Source organism: Lepisosteus platostomus, chromosome 17, assembly GCF_059453375.1.
Source record: "Lepisosteus platostomus isolate fLepPlt1 chromosome 17, fLepPlt1.hap1, whole genome shotgun sequence".
Classification (NCBI taxonomy): Eukaryota; Metazoa; Chordata; class Actinopteri; order Semionotiformes; family Lepisosteidae; genus Lepisosteus; species Lepisosteus platostomus.
This window is the reverse complement of record NC_142627.1, coordinates 21,053,792-21,077,044: the sequence shown is the minus strand read 5'-3', so window position 1 is coordinate 21,077,044 and position 23,253 is coordinate 21,053,792. Positions and strand designations below refer to the sequence as shown.

The following is a 23,253-nucleotide window of genomic DNA, read 5'->3' as shown; positions in this document are numbered from 1 at the left end:
GAGTTCTGCATCTTCTAAGGAAAGTCATTTGTCGAACAGACTGTTTGTGTCATTTATTTTTCAAAGGTTTTCTTAAAGGTTTTCAAGACCTAAACAGTCACATGGTATATAAAGTACGATAGATACAGTATTCGTTTGAGATATTTAGAGAAGGTTTGGTTTTTCTCTCCATTGTGGTCACGCATTACATGTGTGGACATTACTTACAAGGATGCCTAAAATGTAAAAAACATATTACTTTTTGTATAAAATTAACCATAATAGAGAAGATATGGCCACATTTCCACCCTATACTAATACATGAAAAAAAGAAAGAAATTGTGCAATGCGTTTCTTGGCATACAAATATTTCTGTGCTGTTAAACAGGGGGCAGTTTCAGACCAGGAGAGAAAGAAGCTGAAGCGGAAAGGAGACCGCTACTCCCTGCAGACCTCTCTCATCGTTGCTGCGCTGAAGAGATTACTCCCAGTTGGATTAAATATCTGTGCTCCCGGTGACCAAGAGCTCATTGCACTGGCCAAGAACAGGTTCAGTCTAGTATGTATCTGCCTGCGGCGCCTTCGCGTTTATGGATGTTATAGATCAGGGCTTCCCAGTCCCCTGCTTACCTGTGTGCTATGCACATAATAATAATCATATCTCAGAAATTGTCATTGTTATTTTTGTCAAGCTAACATGCTGTATTTTAAGAGATGGAAATAACAAATTAAACAAAGGTTTAATTAAGCGAATGATTACTGCAATGAGGTAATTGATAATTGGAATAAAACAGAAGACATAGGGTCCCGTACCATGTGTTTCTACTTTTTAACAGCCGTTTTGTTAAATAGCATCAAAAAGTAAACAGCATGCACACGGTAATGAATAATGTATGTAGCCATAGCTCAAAAGTAGCATTCATGCTCCAGAAATTGAGCAAAACCGAGCTTGTTTTTAGAAAAAGCAGCTTTAGTCTCATCATGGAGCCCACTCTATGTGAGCAAACAGCAGGTTGTTGTGACTTCTTAAAACAGCTGTTTTCTGACTATATTTCATCCTCATAAACAGAAAGATACAGAAGATGAAGTCAGGGACATTATTCGGAATAATCTTCATCTTCAGGGAAAGGTAGGTTAAGGTAGTGGAGTACAAATGTCTAACCTGTACCTCCTTTCATTGTCTTTCAGTTTATTAATAGCTAACGCATTCTGGATGTGTTTCAATAACCTCAAAAGCATGCAAACACAAGATCATCTTGCCATTTTGTATCTTAAAGTGTACAAAATGGGAGAAATTTTGAAAAATGTTTTTTTCCTCCATGTTGACATTTGGGTATCTTGTCATCTTTTTTAAACAGTGCCCTCTTTCAGAACTAGCGTTCTGAAATAGTAATGTTATTTTTTTTTCCATGAGTATGAGTAAATAAAAAATGAATAAAAACTTCAGATATCTATTCACACTCATAGAAGATGAAGCCTTAAATTTCAACATGTGAAAAAAACTTGTCAGTCTGGCCATCCATTTTTTTCTGTCACTCTTGTCTGTGTGTTTCTCTTCATTTCACCTGGCCTGTTTCTCTTTTTCTCTCTCCTGTGCATGTCTGCATGTTGCCTGTATCAGTATCGAGTATTTCATTTCAAGAAACTGGTGAAGAAGCTTATCATAGTGATGAAATGGATGAAGAGCAGACAGCCCAAGCTTGCCAGCTCTGAGCTGCCTGGCTACAAAAGGCTGCCTTTGCGAAAGCGTTCTGCTACCCTCGACACCACACACAGGGTTCAAAAAACACCTCTGTCTGCCATTAAAAAGTCCTCTTCGGTGGACTATGTGTCAATGGTGAAGCACTCTAAGACTCAGACAAGGCCAGCAGAGACTGCAGTTTCCAAGATAAAGAAAGGCCTGAAAGATGGGCAGCTAGCAATGCAGAGCATTTTTGGGTGTAGCAAAATGTTGGTGGGTACTCACTCATCATGTGTATTTTATATTTTATAGCTGTGTGATTAGAAAAACCTTCCAATGTTCTCAAATTGTTAGCTTTACTGTATACAGTATAAGGTAATGTACAATACATTGCTGTTTATGAAGTCTGATTAAGTTGATATTGTTTTAATGCCACACCAAGAGCTGTGAGTAATCATTGCTATTCTTATTTTCCTCCCAAATTAAAATGATTAGATTATTATACTGTATATTCATTGGAGTGACATTGTTGGGATTCCGGTCCCAATAATGGGAGTGTAGTGTAAAGAAGTAGCAGACCACAAAGTTTTTAGTGTGCTGTACTAGGAGAGAGAAAGCTCACATGTAGCATGAAAGTGTGTGCTTGAACACACCTGACTAATGTGATAAGATAACCAACAGCAGGAAGCACAATTTAGTTTGAAAGAAATTAAATGAAGATGGGATCCTTTTTAAAAATATAGTTTTAATTGCACCTTTTAAATGTTGTAATAGAAAAAGATTTGATTTGTGAATCATGTCATTTACAATTTAATTACAGTATATTGACAATACTCATTGCACATGTTTGTCTGCACTTTTCTCACATGGGTTTGTCTGCTTGGCTCTGAGTGACTTGTTTTCTGTGTGCTAGCTGGAGGATCCTGCCATCAGGTGGCAGATGGCTTTATATAAAGACCTGCCTAATAGAACTGAAGACACATCTGATCCAGAAAAAACAGTGGAACGCGTCCTTGACATTGCACACGTGCTGTTTCACCTGGAGCAGGTAGGCGCCCAAAAGGTTTGAAGTGTTGAGGAAGCGTGTGCTTCTGCAGATTCGCCTTCTCGGAAAATACTGCAGAGCTAACATCTCTTTGTGAGACCCCAGCATTAACAGAAACGAAAAGAGAGGTTATCTTTGCCTCACCTTTTATGGGAAACATGTTTTAGAACCTCCTAAGAGAATAACGTATTCCACAGGTTGAACATCCACAGAGAAGTAAGAAGGCTGTGTGGCACAAGCTACTTTCTAAGCAAAGGAAAAGGGCAGTGGTGGCTTGTTTTAGAATGGCACCTTTATATAATCTTCCAAGGTAAGTGCCAAAGCCTGCCGAATGCCATAGTTTTCTACAGTAAGAACCGGAAAAAGAGGAAGATAGATGTAGCTGATATTCTTCTGTTTTTTTACCTCTTAGGCATAGGGCTGTCAACCTCTTTCTGCAAGGTTATGAAAAGTCTTGGATTGAAACAGAGGAGCATTATTTTGAAGATAAGTTAATTGAAGATTTGGCTGTAAGTACTATCATTGCTTTTACGGCAGGCGTTCAGAAGTAGTCAATTAGACAGCTGAAGACTTCAGCACATAGATTTGATGTGAAAGGACTGTAACATCCATAACGTAGAAATATTTTCCTGTGATAAAATTCAAATGACTGTGCAGTTAAAGGTTTCAGAACAGCATTATATTGTGTTATTCAGGCTGAGTGTATTGTGCGTGCTAACCCTGCAAGCCACCATTTGGTAAATAGCTAAAACAATTGAAAGTGACAATCTTAGATTTTATAAAAGGCTTGTTAAATGTAGCTGCCATAGGCATAGGGGAGGTTATTAGATGCAGAAGAGAATGTTGTATATTCAGTGTGGGGGTGATGTTGTATTTAAATTTCAGAAACCAGGAAGAGAAGATCCCCCCGAGGAAGATGAAGGCACAAAACGAATTGATCCTCTGCATCAGCTCATCTTACTTTTCAGTAGGACTGCGCTGACAGAGAAGTGGTGGGTTTGGAGTCAGGGCAGAGTGTGTAAGAGGATCACAGCAGGGGCAGTTAGAAGGAAATTGATTATATTTATTCAGAGCATTACTTCATATGCCCTTTCTCAGGAGTCCAAACTGGATACACTGCTACAGCTTAAAATATTCACAATTTTTAAAACAAAATCCCCTTTTTTCATTTTATCACAGATGTTACTAATTAGGAGAGATCCGTATGAAAGTTAGAATGACCTGAATATGGCACACTGTGTAATGTGCTAAAACTGTAGAGCAGTTTTTTTTCCTGTAGCCTGTAGTTTTTGCTCAAGGTTAATTCAGGCTGTTCATAAGGAGTCATACAGGTACTGCTGTGTTAACAGAATTAACAGTATTACAGGGTTAATTCTTAAAACTCTGCATTAGGTTAAAGTCTCAAAGGGCAGTATTTAGTTTTAATATAGTATAAGCACTTGCATGTATTCTTATATTATACAATGTTTTTTCTTTTACAAACAGTAAGCTGGAGGAAGACTTCCTTTATATGGCTTATGCTGACATTATGGCAAAGGTACCCCCATTTCTAATAAAATGTAGTCTTAATCTTTGGAAAAGATGCATATGCAGTACAGTAATACCTTACTGATTGATTTAAACAGTCAGATGTTTCAACTATGAGAGTAACATTTTCACAGCCTGTAAAAACAACGACCAAACATATGTAAAATCCTGGGTTCGTTTTAGGCATTGTGAAGGAAATAGAAGGAAGGAAAACAGAACTTTCACTGGCTGATTATCAAACTTTATTGATTATATTTATTCAGAGCATTACTTCATATGCCCTTTCTCAGGAGTCCAAACTGGATACACTGCTACTTTAAAAAAACTAGCAGAAAAATGAAGAATAACAGACCCAGCGTGAGCCTGCCTTCTCTCCTCCACCGACCACACCACACTTCAGAGATTACACACAGCTTCTCTCACACTAAACAAATTACAGTACCACAGTAAGAGCAAACCTAAATAACAACAGAGAATAAAAAAAAACGAAATATGTCTTACACTCACAACTTGTGCTTTTTTTTACTTACTCATTTTGTCCATGGCTGTTATCGCCAGAGCTGCCATGATGAGGAAGATGAGGATGGAGAAGAGGTGAAGAGCTTTGAAGTAAGTGATATCTTTCCCTTTCTCTTTTTTGGGGGATTTGGGGATTTTCCGATTTATTTGCCCATGGCTGAACTGCAGCTTGACATGGCACAGTGCTGGCATGCCCTGGACCTTGTGTGCTGTGAGTCAACTCTGATAATGAAATGTGTTCATTGAAAACCCCTTCTCCCTTCCTTTCATCTTTCACGGCCCCTCCTTCATTGCCATCTTGAGAAAACACACATTGGTATCATGCATAATTGTAGAAGTATGTGCGTCATACCGTTTGTCCCTGTAACACTGATGAATAAACTCCACTCGAAGGGTAAACGTCGTGGACCCTGTTCAATCTGGAATTTTAATGGCTGTCCTGCTCAGCATGTGAGCCAAGAGGTGTGTCACTGCTGATTTCTGCATGGCTAAAAGGAATATCCCCTTTTCTCACAGATGATTAATTACCAGATTATCACCTGGCTCTGGAAGGCTAATGGAGTTAACCTAGAGTTCACGCTCACGTTTAGAGAGGAGGTTTGAGGAGAGACGAAAATGTTTGTCCTTTACCTTCCTTGTGTAGTGTTTTATGGAAACATTAATTACCGCCTTTCAAAATAAATTTGCCACAGATCTCTTCTCCAGCTGTTGTTGTCTCACAGAAGTTTCTCTCAAAGCAGTGTTCCAGTGCACAATTAAATCAGTATTTTTAGAAAACATGTTGGTAATCCTACATTCTATAAAGTATTTAATTCATTATTACACCATATATGATAAGAATATATACATTTTAATACATCTGATACATTACATACAGTTACATATCAAATGGTATTAACTGTCTATTTCATTATTGTGATCAGATTACATTTTGGTTGCATCTGTTTATTAAACACCGATAAAAGTCCAGTGTTCACATTGTGAGCAAGTAAAGCAGTAAGCAATATTTTCAAAACTGCTCAGTTTTAAACTACACAGCCATCAGTATAAAAATAAAAGGCCTTTTGGTTTTTATAGTAATAGTGCACAACTCCAGTCCTACAGGGCCACAGTGTCTTCAGATTTTCATTCTTCCTTAGGTCTTAAAGATCTAATCGAACTATATATTAGGTGTGTTGGACAAGTTTAACAGTTTGCAAAGGTCTTTAGCTGTTGATTTAAAGTGAATCATTATGACTTCTGGTCCTCTGGTCCATTGGTGTTGTGCACCTATGTTGTATAGTAAGAGTAACTGGTATATGATCTGATGTGATGTTGAAGAATTATTGTAGGCTAGGAATATAGAAAAAGAATCATGGATTTGCAATACAGTATATACAATTTACAAAGAAACCCCTTTGTAAGTTGATGTTGTTGAAATATTGAGTAGAATAATAACAATAACAATTTGTGGGTCACTCTAAACAGTTATCACTTATTCTGATCTGTTAAGTGCAGAAAATGTAATCTGACAATAGCTGCATGCTCTGCTGGTAGTCCTGTTGTATCAGCCTTACCATTATTGAGAATTGAGGCTGCACTATGTAAACAGAGTTCAGATGTTCAAGTTTAGGAGTCCCTCCAATTGTAGTATGAAAGTCTTATCTTCAATAAGATACAGTATATCTGTGTTTATTTTGTTTAAATACAAATTTCATTTTGTTCATGTTAAATTTGTGTTCTAAAACTAGCAAGTGTACGCTTTACACGAGATGACCAGCAAACAGATAAAGGATGTTTATTTATTTTTTTAAAGATATGCGATCAAGTTGTAAAGTCATTTAGTGCAGCTTTAATTTGTTGTATAACAATTAATCGCACTGCCTTGTTTCATGTTCTTTCTGTTATTCTCTTTACTGCATAGTTACAGTGAGGAAGAGGTTGAGACGTGAAGGCAGATCACAGAGCCGTAGCATGGCTGAGGAAAGCAAGGCTGTTCATAAAGCTTCCATCTTTTTTTATTTCGGCCTACCGTATTTTATTTCTGGTTAGTTAAGAGTAGCAGCTTTCTATTGTAGTATGAAATGATTAAATTTTGTTTCCGCAGCACGATATTATCAAAGATTTAAGCAACAAATTTACCAGCAACGTGGAAAACTCTCTGGTAACAACACTTAGTGTCTGTGTTGGTTGCATCTTCTTTTTTTTTCCCCTTTTAGTTAGAAGAATTGTTCATTTGTTTGGACCCATCGTTCTTATTTTTTTATCACATTCTGTAAAAAGGCCTTCATGTTTTGAAACCTCTTCCATCCTCTCATGTCTCCTGCATACATACAGATGGAAAGTTTAAGGCAGCAAAGTTAGCAATACCGTAGGCTGTTGCTGCTCACCCTCGGTTGTGCCTTTTTGCTGCTGCTGTTGCTGGCGTTCCTGCTCCTGGGCAAAACCATTCATGATTCAGCAGTTGTGTTGTGGACATGATATTAATTTACTGTTTCATGTCCCATTTAACAGAGCTTCTACCCACCATGCCATTTGACGGGCTACCTGTTTTCATGGGGCTCTATGCAACTTGATATACAGTACAGTACAGTAAAACACTCACGACCTTCTGTTCTTTTTCTCTTGAAAACTGGTGAAACAGAACCCTTCAAAGCTGCATGATCTCTGCAGAGCTCGATTCTGTAAGCACAGTGTTGTGTTATTATACAGTATAACCTACAGTATACAAATGCCGGAAGTAAGGTATTTTTTTCAGAAATTCAGCTTGCCTAGAAATGGATGCTCTGTATTTGAGTGCATACGCTAGGTAGTTAACCAAATATATCCTCAAGGGAATCTGCTGTACTAGTGCTGTATTGCTATTTGAAACACATAACATTGTGGTTTCTATCTAAAGTCCTGTGCTGTGTGACTTAAACCAGCCAGTTTCCTTATGCTATGTTTTGTTTTATGATGAAAATGTCTCTAAAGTAACTCCTTGATTTTGAATAATATCCTGATTAGGAACTGTAAAACCATCAGATTGTAAAGGAAGTCTCCTTTGTAGAAACCGTAATGCTTATTAGTGCTTTCCATTAGCAACTGCAGTTCAGACTCTTGTCTGATATCACATTTAGCCTGGACATCGCTTCATATTACATGAATTCTGCAACAGAGCCCTGTGGGAGCAATTGTAATCCAAGCACCACTTTGATAAACAAAAACGAAACAGATAACTTTGATTCTTTTTTGCACTTGGATTTAGGAAAAAGAAATGGAAAAGCAGAAGCTGCTGTATCAGCAGGCCAGGCTACATGACCGGGGTGCTGCAGAGATGGTTCTCCAGATGATCAGCGCCAGCAAAGGTGACCCATCTGTCTGTACTGCCGCTTGGTGGCTCCAACGCTGTCTGTATGGCAGATGTAGGCTCTGGTCCCTCACCAACTGCTCCATATGCCATCAGCTGTCCAGGAGGCAATCTTCGAGAGCACTAACAGACTAATCCCACCCACTTTGCTGGTTTGGGGAATCCTCGTCACAATCAGCTGGTACACAGGCTTGACTGTGTGATAACAGAGCTCAGCTGGACCTCGGGCAAACTAGTTTATCAGTTGAACCACTTGGTTTTAGTGTCACTTTGCTGTATTCCCATGGACCGGTGTAGTAAAGGGCAGAGAAAGTTTGTTAAATCTGTAGGAAATAACAGTATTAATTAATGTCCAGTGTAATGGCCTGTTATTTATCAATAATAATAATAATAATAATAATAATTACTTACACTTATATAGCGCTTTTCTGGACACTCCACTCAAAGCGCTTTACAGGTAATGAGGATCCCCTCCACCACCACCACCAATGTGCAGCCCCACCTGGATGATGCGACGGCAGCCATAGTGCGCCAGAACGCTCCCCACACATCAGCTATCAGTGTGGAGGAGAGCAGAGTAAAGTAGCCAGTTCATAGAGGGGGATTATTAGAAGGCCGTGATTGATAAGGGCCATTGGGAAATTTGGCCAGGACGCCGGGGTTACACCCCTACTCTTTTCGAAAAACGCCCTGGGATTTTTAATGACCACAGAGAGTCAGGACCTCGGTTTTATGTCTCATCTGAAGGACGGCGCCTGTTTACAGTATAGTGTCCCCATCACTATACTGGGGCATTAGGTACCACAGGGTGAGCGCCCCCTGCTGGCCCCACTAACACCTCTTCCAGCAGCAACCTTAGTTTTTCCCAGGAGGTCTATATGCTTGATATGCTTGATATATCAAACTACTGTGTTTTCTTCATTCCAGGTGAAATGGGACCAATGGTAGCATCAACATTGAAGCTGGGCATTGCCATTTTGAATGGAGGAAATTCCACAGTGCAGCAGGTATTAGATAATGTTTTCATAGTGTTCAAAGGAATAAAAATGACGTTTAATAAATCAGGTCGTTAGTCCCAAAAATAAGTGATTCACATGATATCCATTCGTTTTCTAACCTCTTTATCCAATACAAGGTCAAGGGGAGCCGGAGCCTATGCTGGCAAGAAGTGTGCACAAAGCAGGGTACAGCCTTCACAGGATGGCAGTCCGTCACAGGGCACACACACACTCACACACTCACACACTCACACACTCACACACCAGGGCCAGTTTTCCGAGAAGCCCATAAGCCTACCAGTGTGTCTTTGGACTGTGAGGAAACCGGAGCACCTGGAGGATACACATGTGAACCCTGGGTGAACATACACGCTGCATGCGTTTGCACCCCAGGGTCCAAGCACTGCGAGGCAGCGATGATTTCCACTGCGCCACCTTGCTGTCCAAATCCCTTTCTAATGTTTGCCTGAATCCTCCAGTGATCTCGGTCTCCTGGAGAACTGCGGGCTGTTTCCAGCATTTTATCTTCTTTTAACTCACTCATGTCTGATTATGTTAATTGTCAAACTTGCTGATTACACAATTACTATCAATACAGTATTTTGTGTTTTTTTTTATTAAATACTGTTTCTTTACTCTTAACAGGCTTAATGTGTCATATGTTTCATTTCCCTTTTAAACAGAGATACAGTATAAGGAGACTGTAACCAAGTGGCCTCTCCCTGAGCTGTCTGTCTCAGTTTAAGATAGAGAGCAGTATAAAGCCAGTTTAGACAGAGATTATGTGTTATGGAGATTGTTTTCAGACCAGAAGAAAATCTCTGGGCACTAGACAGGTGAAAGCAATAGCAGGGTTCAGTCTCCCAGTAAATAAGAAGAGCCATCCAAATTGAGTTCACTCTCCAAAGGTCCAGTTCATTCCAGGAAACAGGAAATAGGGCAGGTGATCTGAAATATAGACCAAATTAGGATGTGAAGGTGTTTTCAGTACACCTGAGTTGGTCTCTCCTCTCAGAACACCTCAGCCCCAGTCCTGAAATCCCTGTCACAGTTAAGTTCTGCTCAGACGTATGGTGTATAAAGTGCTAGGACTCAGCTATTGATTGGTTGGCGTGTGTTTTCTGGCATTACTTCAAGAGAAACAGCCTTTTTCCAAACATAAATGTAGGAACAGGAATGTAGAGTTATATGAAAATGCTCAGTGAAAGTGTGACTCATTTTACTTAATTTTTTACCTATGCTACATAATGGTAATATGTACAGTATTAACGGTAAAAAACAAGTTAACATGTGCAGCTGTTTTTCAAAATTATGCCATGCTGTGGATTGTATGCACCCATCTATACAGTACGTCCTTGAACAATGTTACAGCAAAGACAAAAATATAAAAAACATAATGAAGCACGTAACCAATGCAGTGACATAGCTGTAGTTCAATATACCCTAGATATTTGATATTAATATTTTTTCAAGTATTTATTAAAGATGCAATGTAGAAGGCAGTTTTAAAGGAAAGGAATATTTTATACTGTAGTTCCACCATAAAGACAATGCAGGTATCTGACATCATCTGTCTACATCAATTAGCGTAATGGGGTTATCGCTGTGGAGGGGAGGTAAACTATATTAATAACCTATAAATTCCAAGTGCTTAAAACCCCTACAATCCAACATAATTTTTAGGGTCTAGTGCATATTTGTACCCATTAATGACAAGTTATTAATGACATGACTGTTTATGTTTTCAGTTGAAAACAATACTATCTGCGTTTTTAAAATGTTTTTTTTCCCACTTTTACAATAGAAAATGCTTGATTACCTGAAAGATAAAAAGGACGTGGGCTTCTTTCAGAGTCTCGCTGGCCTTATGCAGTCGTGCAGGTATTTATCTTTTTAATCTGTTTTGAAGTGTCAGAAAGCATAACATTTGGAAATGCTATTTATTTTAAAATTCATTTAATTTACTTATATTCTTTCAGTGTTCTTGACCTCAATGCTTTTGAAAGGCAGAACAAAGCCGAAGGACTGGGGATGGTAACAGAAGAGGGCTCAGGTACACTTTTCTCAGAATGAGGCTCAGAAGGGAATTAGTGTGACTGATCAGTGAAACTTACTGTCTCATTAAAAGAACAGTCTCATACTGTACGTAGATAAATTGTATGTCCAGGGTTTTCAGTAAGAAATAGGCATAGAAAAACAGAAGATAGGCTCATTGAAATGTTTAATTATTTTTACATGAATTTAGCATGATGTGGGAATAGAATTTTTAATGAATATAAATGTTTTTTAAAAAAATGATCTTTCAATACACTGAAGTAAGAACTTTGTTTTAACTGCGTTATATTCTTCAAAATCCCTAGTTCCAAAAAACATTACCAAAAACTTAATTAATGCATAGGAAATGATATTATTCTTACACTAGAATGTTTTATTTAAAATGGAAATTGGGTTTATGCCAATCATACTGCTGAGCTCTGTGTTTGAAATGCTGTGTTCTTTGATTTTTTTGCAATTATTATTTAGAGGAATGTTCAGTCACTTAGATTTTTAATTGCAAAGTCAAGTGATCATTTTTTTATTTATTTGTCCAGCTGTTTTGTCATTGCATTGGTATGGTACATTGATTAAGCAATACTGCACATGAACGTGAAAATACAATTATCCCTAACCAATGTCTGTGTTGTCTGCATTCATGTTCATTTTTTTTTAATTTCCATCCGTACAACATCTGTCAAAGATGGCTTTGTCTCTTTTTTACCCTTTATGTATGTATATAAATGTGGGAAAAAATGTTACCTTGTAAACCAAGTCATTACTGTTTTGTGTTCTTTGTTAATAATGTTAAAATCTACAAATTTGTACTTGAAATTTTGAATTTTTTGTGTTTTGTAAACATTTGTAGAAAATCTGTTTTTAAGTTACAGTAAATGTGAATATTAGACTACTGTAAATTTAGAAAAATCAAAACAGTGACTAAGGATGAAAGAAAAAAATCATTAGGATACTGTGACAAAAAAGTTTTCACCTACAGAGTTCAAAAGGGAGAGAAATGGAATATGCTTTCGTCTTGTGCATCAGGAGTTTTCAGCCTTTTCTGGATTTTGGATAGGAGACCCCTTTCTTTGAATTACCTCTTACAACAGAACACAAATTTAAATATAAAATATGTCTGATGAGTGTCATTATTATAAATATAGTGCAATTATAAAATATTCAAAACAGAGCTGCAGGTTAATAGATGCTGTCAGTGCTGTCAGAGCAGAACGTCTGTGTGACTTAGGGTTTTAAGTACTGCTGCTCTAAACTGGAAGTGAAGGGTGTTTTTTTTTATTGCTGGAGAAGCTGTCGACATTTGAAGAAAATATCTGGTGTACACTATTTCATGAGCCTACAATGTGATGTGTACAGTATGTAAGCCTTCTCAGAACAGTGTTTCCATGCTTTATATGGATATAATTTGGGACCTAATCACCTGACCAAATGGTTTGTCTTAGTTTTTATTATTTTCTTCTGGATGTCACTCCAAACTTATGGAAATTCCCATGCCTTCTAGACTCCCAGATAATATTTTTCATTTCAGAGGCTTCTAAAAAGAATGGATATAGTACACAGTAAATCCTTTACTATATGACTGCAGGTGCTGATTCAGTCCTCAATTCATCAATAGTACTGAAGCAGTTTGTACTGATTTTCAAAAACTGGCACTTCAGAAAGTGCGTCTTAATCAATGAATTCAACATTTTTTAATATTATGTATTTTTTCACTGAAGTAGAATTAATCATTAAAAAGCCCATCTAGATGGCGATTAGCCTGGCATGAAGAGGGATACACATTTTCAATTAGCAGAATATCAGTTCAGATTCTTCACCTTCTTTGTAAGCATTTCCTTTTTTGTCATAATACCCTTTAACTACGTCTTTACTGATCTGTCTGATGTTTTTTGCCTTGTAACACTTGGCACATTATCTTTTGCCTTATTTCCCCCAGCTGGTTTTCTTTGCAATACTGAATACTGAACCTACCTGTAATCTGTCTGAATTTGAAATCTTACTTTTTCTTTCCTTTTTCTTTTCCTTTGGGTTAATGTTCTGTCTTCCCTTCCTCAGTCATCACTCATGAGCGTGGTAATTATGAAATCTGCCATTTCCCTTTGTTAGCTTCTGTGTCAGCGCTGTCCAGGTCCTGAGTCCAATCCCCTCTTTTCCTAGTTCAATGCGATTTCTGTTTTGTTTGTACAAAGCAATGCTGTAGTTCCTTAGCCAATCACGATGTTTTTGCCTCCCTCTCAGGATTTGCACAGTATCTGGCACACTAGATGTAAGAGCAGTGAGCTGTTTTAAGTGACCCAGTATTGCAGTGGTTGGATGTGGAAAGAAATTGTGGTGTTCTCCTTTTTGTAGTATTTGTTGTGCATTCAATTGTGGCTTTACGGCTGCACTGATCCGTGCAAGTGAAAGGTTTTGACACCAATGTCTCCCAAGTTCAAGCTGTTTACTCTGTGTTCTGTGATGTATTCAATGTTGTACCTTTTGTTTGTAAATAAGTGTCTTGACATTTTATTTTTATGACCAAATGATCGCTGTTGTGTTAAAATGATATTGTATTTTCCATCCATACTTTCCTTATTTTAGTTTCATATTCTGATTCTTTCGGTTGGGTAGCTAGGCAGTCCAAAGCACACAAAAAAACGGTGCTGGTTTCGGAAATGATAGACCAGACAGAGCCAGAGCAGCAGATCTGTCACTGCTTGCATTGCATTCTGTAGGTGTGCGCAAGAACTGCTGCAGAAACAAACGCCTTGATAGTCGGAGCGCTGCAACCTCTGGTTTGGGGATGGCATGTTACACATGAGCCCACTTTGCTGATAGTATTCTGTCGGTGCAGTGAAACTGTATGATAAACATATTACAAAAGGAGTTTCCATCACTGTAACCCAAAAGACAGTTTTGACCTCTGAATTTTCCTCAGCAGACTATATTCTGTGTCAGACTGCGAGACGGGGCTGTCCCCTCATCATTAGTAGCTTTTGTGTTCATGAAATTCCAATTAGCCTGTATTCCTAAAATTCTAAAGCGGAATATTAAAACAGTATTTTTGTCAGAGGTTCAAATTACATTTAACATTCAGTTATGTGACAAAAGCTGACAGAATCTTAAAAAGCACTGTGCTGCAAATTTCATTTTATGTAATCTGTACAGAATTCAACAGTGCAGAATGTGCCATATCTATGTGCTTTACTGTATTTTGTATTTAACTGGTTGTCTTCTGAACTGGTCTATCATTTTTCTTAAAATAAGCTTGAAAGTGCATATTAAATCATCTACTGTATACCTTTAGTTACAGAATATTGAGTTTTTTAAGGCAATTCTAAAAATTTGTGGTACGGTATATGTCGTGCAGAGTACACCAAAGCTGACATTTTCTTATGCTTTTCATATACTGTACATAATTGTTTTTAGCTAATTAGGGTTACCTTTTAAGCTCAAATTCACATCATGTTCCTTACAGATATGAACACAGTGAGGATTATACAACAAAAATACATTTTTGCAGTTGTGGACCTACTAGTAGAGTTCAGTGTAACTTACCTTTTGTAGGACAAAGTGTAGTGCCAATTAGAATGCTATATCTATGAAAAAAAATTTGAGAGAAAAAAAAACTTGAATGTTTGTTTGGAAGAAGCCTTACAGTCCTAATTATGCTTAAATGCAAACGGAATATGAGGCTTAAAAATAAATTTCAAGCACTTTCAAGCCTGTTTAAATATCTTAAGGCAGAAGACCTTGTTCTCTTTACCATGCGAGATACAATCGAACTGTATCCATTTAACAGAAAACAAGCATTATACATCACAGAAGCATTGCCATATTATACATCTCAAGCCATAAAGACAACATCTTTCCTCATTAACCATGACCTCCATTTCACATGGTTAAAAGCAGCATTTTATCGAAGTGGGTAGATAAATGTATGCACCTGTTCTACATAAAAACAGAGCAGACACAGGCATTTGTCCTTTTTTTACAGTATTCCCACCAGAAAAATAACTTTCGTGTTTCAGGGATTTCTTGGGATTTCTGAGAAACATTTTGTTGGCACATGCTAAATGAAAAGAAAACACACATTTAAAAGAGTTTTGGCTTTCTGACTCGTAGGGACCCAATTTATGTTATATAAGTACTGTATGAACTGTATAAGTATGCTATATAGTTATTTCAGATTATATTATACTGTGTATAATGTCACTTATATGACATTTTTGCTATATTTACAGTACGTTATTGTAGTAGATAAGCAACATCTGTACAATGACACTGAGAAGCAGCCTTCTGAGGAAGAGGATTGAATTTTTTGTGAATGTGCCGCAGGAAAGAAGCTTCATGTGCAGCAGTGCGAGTGCTGTGTTGTGAAAGGTCATTCACTCAGTCTGCTGAAGACAGTGCATATGAATAAAATGCTGCTGATCGTTCTCACTGCTGCTCATCCCCCCGTCATGTGTAGCATTTTATCCCATGTGAACTGTCTCAGAAGTGTATGTCAGTACACTTCAGACAGAGCGGTAGTCATGATTTGCAGAAATACAGATTCAGCTCAGTTGTGCCTCATTGGCGTCTTTTAACGGATTCTGTCCGTCTCCCCACGCTGTGTAGGAGAAAAGGTGATGCAGGATGATGAATTCACCTGTGACCTCTTTCGCTTCCTGCAGCTCCTCTGTGAAGGACACAACTCAGGTTTGTAATGCACAAAGCGGCTAGAATAAAATGAAGACTCATAGATTAAAGAATTATTTATACTGGTGCTTTTGAAGATCCGTTTTTTTTTTTACACGTTGTATTAACTGGCTATTTGGTCCTGGATAACACTTGGCTCTTATGCGATATTAGTTTGAATTAAGGAAGCATAAAAAATAGTTTTCATTGTAATATTTAATGCAAAGTGTTCTATGTCCATAGATTTTCAAAATTACCTCAGGACGCAAACTGGAAACAACACAACTGTCAACATTATCATTTCTACCGTTGACTATCTTCTGAGAGTTCAGGTGAGAATCAACATTTTTACTGCTTTGTTATGTTGAATGTGTATTTCTAGATAATAGCAAACTATAAATAATGACACTCAAAATTTCCATAATATTGAATTATGTTTGTGTGACACACCATGAAGTGGATAGTACCTGGGTGGGAGACCTCCTGGGAAGCTACTGTATGGTTGCCACTGGAAGTGGTGTTAGTGGGACCAGCGGGGGGCGCCCACCCTGCGGTCGGTGTGGGTCTTAATGCCCCAGTATAGTGGCGGGGACACTATCCTGTAGTGGGCGCCATCTTTCGGACGAGACGTTAAACTGACTCTCAGTGGTCATTAAAGATTCACAGGTATTTCTCGATAAGGGTAGGGAGTTATCCCGGTGTCCGGGCCAAATTTCCCCCCTCAGCCTTAAGTCTGGCCTCCAAACAGTCCCCATGTATGATGGGCTTGCACTGGCCCTGCGATGGACTGGCGTCCTGTCCAGGGTGTACCCTGCCTTGCACTCGTTGCTTGCCGGGTAGGCTCCAGCTTCCCGCCACACCGTATGGTACAGTGTATAAAGCAGTTTGGCAAATGACATGACAAAAGTTACATGAAAAACTACCCATTGTTCAACATTTTAAAGTTTTCTAATACAGGTCACTCATCATAAAAGCAAATGCATTAGTACTATTTTGACCTTTGCAACAACTGAAGTAGTTGTAAACTGTTAAAACTATTGCAGTTTTTGGCTTTCATTGCACTTTGTGAGAAGTTTTGGAACTCATATCTTTTTGCATATTTAATATCTCTCAATATATATAGAATGCATCTAAGAGGAACATGAATAGTAAATACAGTATATTAAAATGTTAATATTAAAGGATTATATCAGCCTTTATCAGAGGTAAACTGTAAGAAAACATTTTTTACTTATGAGTACCTCAAACAGTAGGTCATATAATGTCAGACAAAAAGTTCCAGATTTAAAAAAAAACATTTGTTTAATTGCTATTGCTATTAATTGCTGTTTTCTGGGGTACTGTACTTGTTTTTGCACATTTATTTCTGCAGGAGTCAATCAGTGATTTCTACTGGTATTACTCGGGAAAAGACGTCATTGATGAACAAGGACAGCGCAATTTCTCCAAGGCGATCAATGTAGCAAAACAGGTGTTCAACACACTTACAGAGTATATTCAGGTAAACTGCTGGCTATAAGCCAAGCATTTTACAATGTTGGTTAGATAAGTTTAGACAAGATGGATAAGAAAAAGGATTTGAAGGAGACTGAACTACATGGGTAGTCCTAATGATTTAGCCCCTACAATACAGTATATATGTTTTTGAAATGTCCTGTTAATGGCAGTTAATGTTAACTATTTTTTTGGGCACAATTGGTGCTCTGTTTAGGGATTTTAGATGTGATGAAAGATGCATGTGGGGTTAAAAGTTCCCAAACCACACTTTACAATTAATGCAAGAATTTGTTAATTGCGTGAACTGTTCATTCGATTAGGTTTCCCCGATATTGATTGGATTCTATAGTGAGAAGTATTTTTGGTTTTTGTTTTTTTACAGAGAGAATGTACTTCGCTCAATGTACACTGTACTGTACATCACAGGCACTGGCTCTTTCTCCTGTTCAGATCATTAGGGGAAGGGGCGGGGCTCAGCACTGTTGCAGGCAACGACGGCCATTTTCTTTAAAAACACATGACTGACAATCAATTTCCTCAGTGGGTGCTCAGCCTCCCATAAACCTACTCCCATAAGGGAGTAAATTCCTTACCGTAGCGGGCTGGAGATTGCCTCTTCCTTCACAAAAGTCCCTCCTTGCAAACTACTAGCACTGCTTCATGAATGGAACTATAAGAAAATTAAAAGTTACAAAAAGGGAAAAAAAGAACTTTACTGGGTTTCAAGTTATTCTTCGCTCTTTTCGCTCCACATTAGGGCCCCTGTACTGGAAACCAGCAGAGCCTAGCTCACAGTCGCCTTTGGGATGCTGTAGTAGGATTTCTCCACGTGTTTGCACACATGCAAATGAAGCTATCGCAGGTTTGTATCATACAGATATTTATGCAGTTTTTGATATACTGTATGTAAAACTTTGCTTACTTAACTTTTTCATCAGAGAACAGGAAAAGCTCAAATTGAGATTGATCGATTTAACCTATCACTGGTTTTCTTTATGTTCCTATCGAGGTAGGGGATCTATCACACTATCAAGCATAACTTGAAAGGCCCTAGAAACTTTGCCTCCACAGTGTACTCTGGTGATCAATGCAGACATTGATTACTCTGTTAAATAGTGTTCTGTAGTACTGTATTATGGTGAAATTGATTTTAGCAGACTTCCAGTTTTCACAGTTTTCATTGCTCAACTGCAGAAAACTGACAATGTGGCACATAAACAACAAATACAAAATGGGAAATATCAAGCTTGGAGCAGCAACTCATGACACATACTTATCACTTACTGTAACTGTTTAGTTTAACTGAAAATGATATAAATGATATGCCAATATAGACAATTTGGGAATCAATATTATAAAAAGGCAAGTAGAATGTTAGAAAATATTGTTCAATGTGTAGAATGTAAAGTAGATAGATACTGTAGATCGTGTTTTAAAATTGTATAATGCAACAGCCAGAACTCATTTAGAATATTATAAATTCTGCCACTATGCTACAGAAAATATTGGTGGTCTAGAATCGGTTTAAAGAAGAGCATCCAATTGTATCCCTTGGCTCAAAGGAATGTGATAGGCTTAAAAAACTGTTTGGTCTTGAACAGAGGAAATGACGAGGAGTCTTGGTTCAAGTATTCAAAATCTTTGAATAATCTGGCATTGACAAAGTTAGCTGTTTTGAGTTGTGAGCTCTCTTTAATCATTTCAAATATCTCAATCAAGTCTTCTCTCAGATGTTTTTTTAAATTGCCTTAAGTCTTCTTAACTCCTTTCCTTAAGCACTGGGATGAGTCTTGTCCTCTTCTCTGGATTTTCCAATGCTTCTTGACCCCTTTTGAAAGTGGACACCAGAAATTCCTGTAGTTCTTTAATTGTGATCTACAGTAACATATATGACCCTGTACTGTACACTCTTTACTGTATAACCAAGCATTCCTTTTGCCTTTTGCCTTTTTATTTTTGTGCATTTTCTAGATGCTGCAAGTGATAAACAAAATGTCTGTTTCTCTGTCTTTTGCAGAGAAACGTCTCATCTGTTATACATTTGTTTTTCCAAGTACTGTATAAACTGTTAACAAACAAGACTTCATCTTGCATGAAGAGTGCTGCTTCTGTCTTTGCAAAATCTAACTCAGATTCTCCTGTCTGTTGCAATCGCTGCAGTGGTTAAAAAGATAATTTGTAATTTTAAGCATATAGCTTCACTGTATTTGAAGGACATTTTAGGAAAAATCAGTTCATTAATTATAGGCTGTATGTTTTTTTGTTGTTTATACACAGTATTCTTGTGCGAAATCTTGAGATGCAAGGAATAGAATGATGTTTTTTTAATTAAATTTGATTGAACCCCAGTTCCCACTAAAAGAACATCAAAATCTGTGCCTCTCGTTGGGTTAAATATGTCCCAAATTTTCCTTATTATAAGCAAATCTTAGCATTAGCATTAGCATTTACAAACAAATTTCCTTTGACATTTATTTGCCTACTACTGAAACTAATTGCATCATAGCTGTAGGCATATTTCTCCCAAGCTTTGTCTCTTTAGCAAAATGACTAACTTGCTTCTGACACCTTGATTATTCCCTGACAGAATAAAATGAGTACCTGTGACATACAGTATTTAAATAACATAGAGTAATCCAGCCATGCCTAGGAGCAATTGTAGTGATAAATATATGTATACTGTATATTCAAGTTCAAAATAAAGTTCAAGTTCAAGTACCAGCACACATTTTATGGATATATAATTCCATGGCTATTATAACAGTATTATTACACCTGTTTTTCTTCCTCATGGCCCTTGGTGTTTTACACGTTGTGAATGTTTCAATTTCTGACGTGTGAATTCCTGGATCAGTATATTTAATGTATTTAATAATATTAACATATTAAAATATTGTAATACTGTATGCTAACATATTACCAAATAGGACCCCGTGTACAGTGTGTATGTGTACAGATCATATATTTATACACATTACACAAACATTCATTAATGCTCAGTTCACTGTAGCAGATGTGGCAGTGTTCTTGCCAAAAGAATGGCCGACCGAAGTGAAAATGTAATATGTTTGTCATTTGTAGGATTCCAGTCAAATTGAATTGCTGAAAGAGTTAATGGATCTCCAAAAGGACATGGTCGTAATGCTGCTGTCCATGTTAGAAGGTAGGTTTGGCCAAAGTAAAACTTCAACACTGGTACAGCTTTACAGCCCTTTATGTTTCAACATGAATCACTATATCCAGCTTATACAGTATGTAAGCTTAGTAACGTTCACTATTACTGTTATCACCATGTACAAAAGATAGCAAAAAAACACTCCTCTTTTAAAGTCAGTGACTTTGTTTAATCTGAATTTGACAGCAGCACATTGTTTTCTCAGGGACTAGAATGTGGGAGCTTCTCCATTAAAACGATAGATTTCGATTAAGTAGCTGTATACATCAATTAAAAAATCAGAGTTTCCTTGAATCACTTCATTTAGTCACAGTAGGAAAGGTGCCTAATGCATTGTGGTTATGTTATTTGTTTGAAACATTTATGAAAGTGCTCATGTTTTACATTGTTAAATTTGTAAACGTAAGCATACCAATACACATTCTTGGGATTAAAAGACCAGTTACTATTATATTCTTTTGCACAGCAAAACGTGTGTCAAATGTAGCAAGACTAATGGATATACTGTATATAGATTTCCTAGTATGTTATTTTCTAATTACTTTTTTAAAAGTGCATATTTAATGTGTTTGCAAAAACCCACTTAATTTTCTCACTTTGTTTGTCCTGGATGAACAGTCATTTTAAATCACTATCAATTTATTTTTGTTTCCTTAGGGAATGTGGTTAATGGAACTATTGGTAAACAGATGGTTGACATGTTAGTAGAGTCCTCAAACAATGTGGAGATGATTTTGAAGTTCTTTGACATGTTCCTCAAGCTCAAAGATCTGACGTCCTCAGACACCTTCAAGGAGTACGACCCTGATGGGAAAGGGGTTATCTCAAAGAGGGATTTCCAGAAAGCAATGGAAAGCCACAAACACTATACTCAGTCAGAAACAGAGTTCCTGCTTTCTTGTGCAGAGACAGATGAAAATGAGCTCCTGGACTATGAAGAGTTTGTGGAGAGGTTCCATGAACCTGCCAAGGATATTGGCTTCAATGTGGCTGTCTTACTCACCAACCTGTCCGAACACATGCCCCATGATACCCGCCTCCAGACCTTTCTGGAACTCGCAGAAAGCGTGCTTAATTATTTCCAGCCTTATCTGGGTCGCATTGAGATCATGGGGAGTGCCAAACGCATTGAGCGGGTCTACTTTGAGATCAGCGAGTCCAGCCGGACACAGTGGGAGAAGCCACAAGTCAAGGAGTCCAAACGGCAGTTCATCTTTGATGTTGTAAACGAGGGAGGGGAAAAAGAAAAAATGGAGCTCTTTGTAAATTTCTGTGAGGACACCATTTTTGAAATGCAGCTGGCTGCCCAGATCTCTGAATCAGATACTAATGAGAGGTCAGCCAGTAAGGAAGAGAATGAGAAAGAGAAGCCAGAGGACGACAATCCAGAAATGGGCTTCTTTTCTGTCACCACAGTACGATCTGCTCTTCTGGCCTTGCGGTACAATGTGATGATGTTAATGAAGGTGCTTTCCATGAAAAGCCTTAAGAAACAGATGAAAAAGATGAAGAAAATGACTGTGAAAGACATGGTTATGACACTCATCTCTTTCTACTGGAGTGTTTTGATGGGCCTTTTCCATTTCACATTCAGTGTGTCAAGAGGCTTTTTCCGAATAATGTACAGTACTTTTCTAGGGGGGAGTCTGGTGGAAGGAGCCAAACAAATTAAAGTGGCCGATCTCTTGGCCAACATGCCTGACCCCACGCAAGATGAGGTCCGTGGGGAAGGAGAGGAAGGTGAGAGGAAACTCACAGACAAATCGTTGCCTTCAGAAGACCTTGCAGACTTGGTGGTTGCCTCTGATGATACTGACCTCCTCTCAGACATTTTTGGGTTAGACTTGAGGAGGGAAGGAGGACAATATAAATTAATCCCTCATAATCCAAATGCTAGTTTGACTGATTTAATCACTTCTCCTGCTTCTCCTGTGCCTGCGCCTTCACCAGAGTTGAGAAGAAGACATAAGGTAATCAATGTAGTGCACAGCTGTTAACAAAGTGGAATGCTGCTTGTTTATGAAGGAAAAGTAATTGATTTTGGCTTGCAGAACATCTTTCAAAGATAAGAGATAGAAGATAATATTCTGTTACTATAAGATTCTAGAAAAACAGAAAAGGCTAAACATTTTGAGATGTGTATGTTTAAGTAAAAAGCATTTAAATATCTTTTATTCATGTTGAGACAAATGAGACTTCTATGACCAAGTCATTACACAGATCTTAGTGAAAGTATATCTCTTCCCAAAACTGCTATCTTTCTCTGAGCATGACAGCTTTTCTTTCTGTACCACTGTTTCACAACAAGAAGTAGCATGAAGTAACCTAACTGGAGTAGCAGAACTTCATATACTGTACATATTCTTATACTGTACTTTCAGGTTTTAACATTGGTCATATGGTTGGATGGCCTCTCTAAGCAGCTCATAGTTGTGTTTCTTTATTGTTTTAGGGTGAGGGGGTCTCAGTGGAAGACAGAGAAGATAAGGAAGAGAACAAATCTGAACCAGAAAAGGCAGAGTATGTAAAGTGCCTGACCTGTCTTCTTAGAGTCCTTATTCCTCACAAAAAATGGCTTTCTTGTTGCATGGTGGATCCAATATGTAAACCTTCCTACAATTATATGGAAAGTAATGAAAAAGTATGCAATACAAAACAAAAGAAAAATAAAAAAGACTCATTTTGCAGTAAAAGAGCAAGAATTTCTTCCAATGACATTGAACAGCTGTCTGATGCTCCTCAATTCAATTTTCTAAGGAAGATAAAAAATATACCAGTTGCAATATTTTATTC

General features: G+C 37.7%; 1 protein-coding gene across 1 annotated transcript in view; it reads left to right on the top strand.

Moving 5' to 3' along the window:
• Positions 1-23,253, top strand: part of ryr2a (ryanodine receptor 2a (cardiac)) — a 196,838-nt gene that overhangs the window by 159,397 nt on the left and 14,188 nt on the right. Inside the window, exons 72-91 of the mRNA XM_088609787.1 lie at positions 368-538; positions 1,049-1,108; positions 2,574-2,708; positions 2,903-3,015; positions 3,118-3,214; positions 3,591-3,697; positions 4,191-4,242; positions 4,791-4,841; positions 7,978-8,077; positions 9,007-9,086; positions 10,882-10,958; positions 11,057-11,130; positions 13,185-13,202; positions 15,729-15,809; positions 16,032-16,120; positions 17,161-17,289; positions 18,043-18,147; positions 20,367-20,448; positions 21,118-22,430; positions 22,913-22,980. Coding sequence (XP_088465913.1) covers positions 368-538; positions 1,049-1,108; positions 2,574-2,708; positions 2,903-3,015; positions 3,118-3,214; positions 3,591-3,697; positions 4,191-4,242; positions 4,791-4,841; positions 7,978-8,077; positions 9,007-9,086; positions 10,882-10,958; positions 11,057-11,130; positions 13,185-13,202; positions 15,729-15,809; positions 16,032-16,120; positions 17,161-17,289; positions 18,043-18,147; positions 20,367-20,448; positions 21,118-22,430; positions 22,913-22,980 — 3,002 coding nt within the window. The remainder of the gene's footprint in view (positions 1-367; positions 539-1,048; positions 1,109-2,573; positions 2,709-2,902; positions 3,016-3,117; positions 3,215-3,590; positions 3,698-4,190; positions 4,243-4,790; positions 4,842-7,977; positions 8,078-9,006; positions 9,087-10,881; positions 10,959-11,056; positions 11,131-13,184; positions 13,203-15,728; positions 15,810-16,031; positions 16,121-17,160; positions 17,290-18,042; positions 18,148-20,366; positions 20,449-21,117; positions 22,431-22,912; positions 22,981-23,253) is intronic.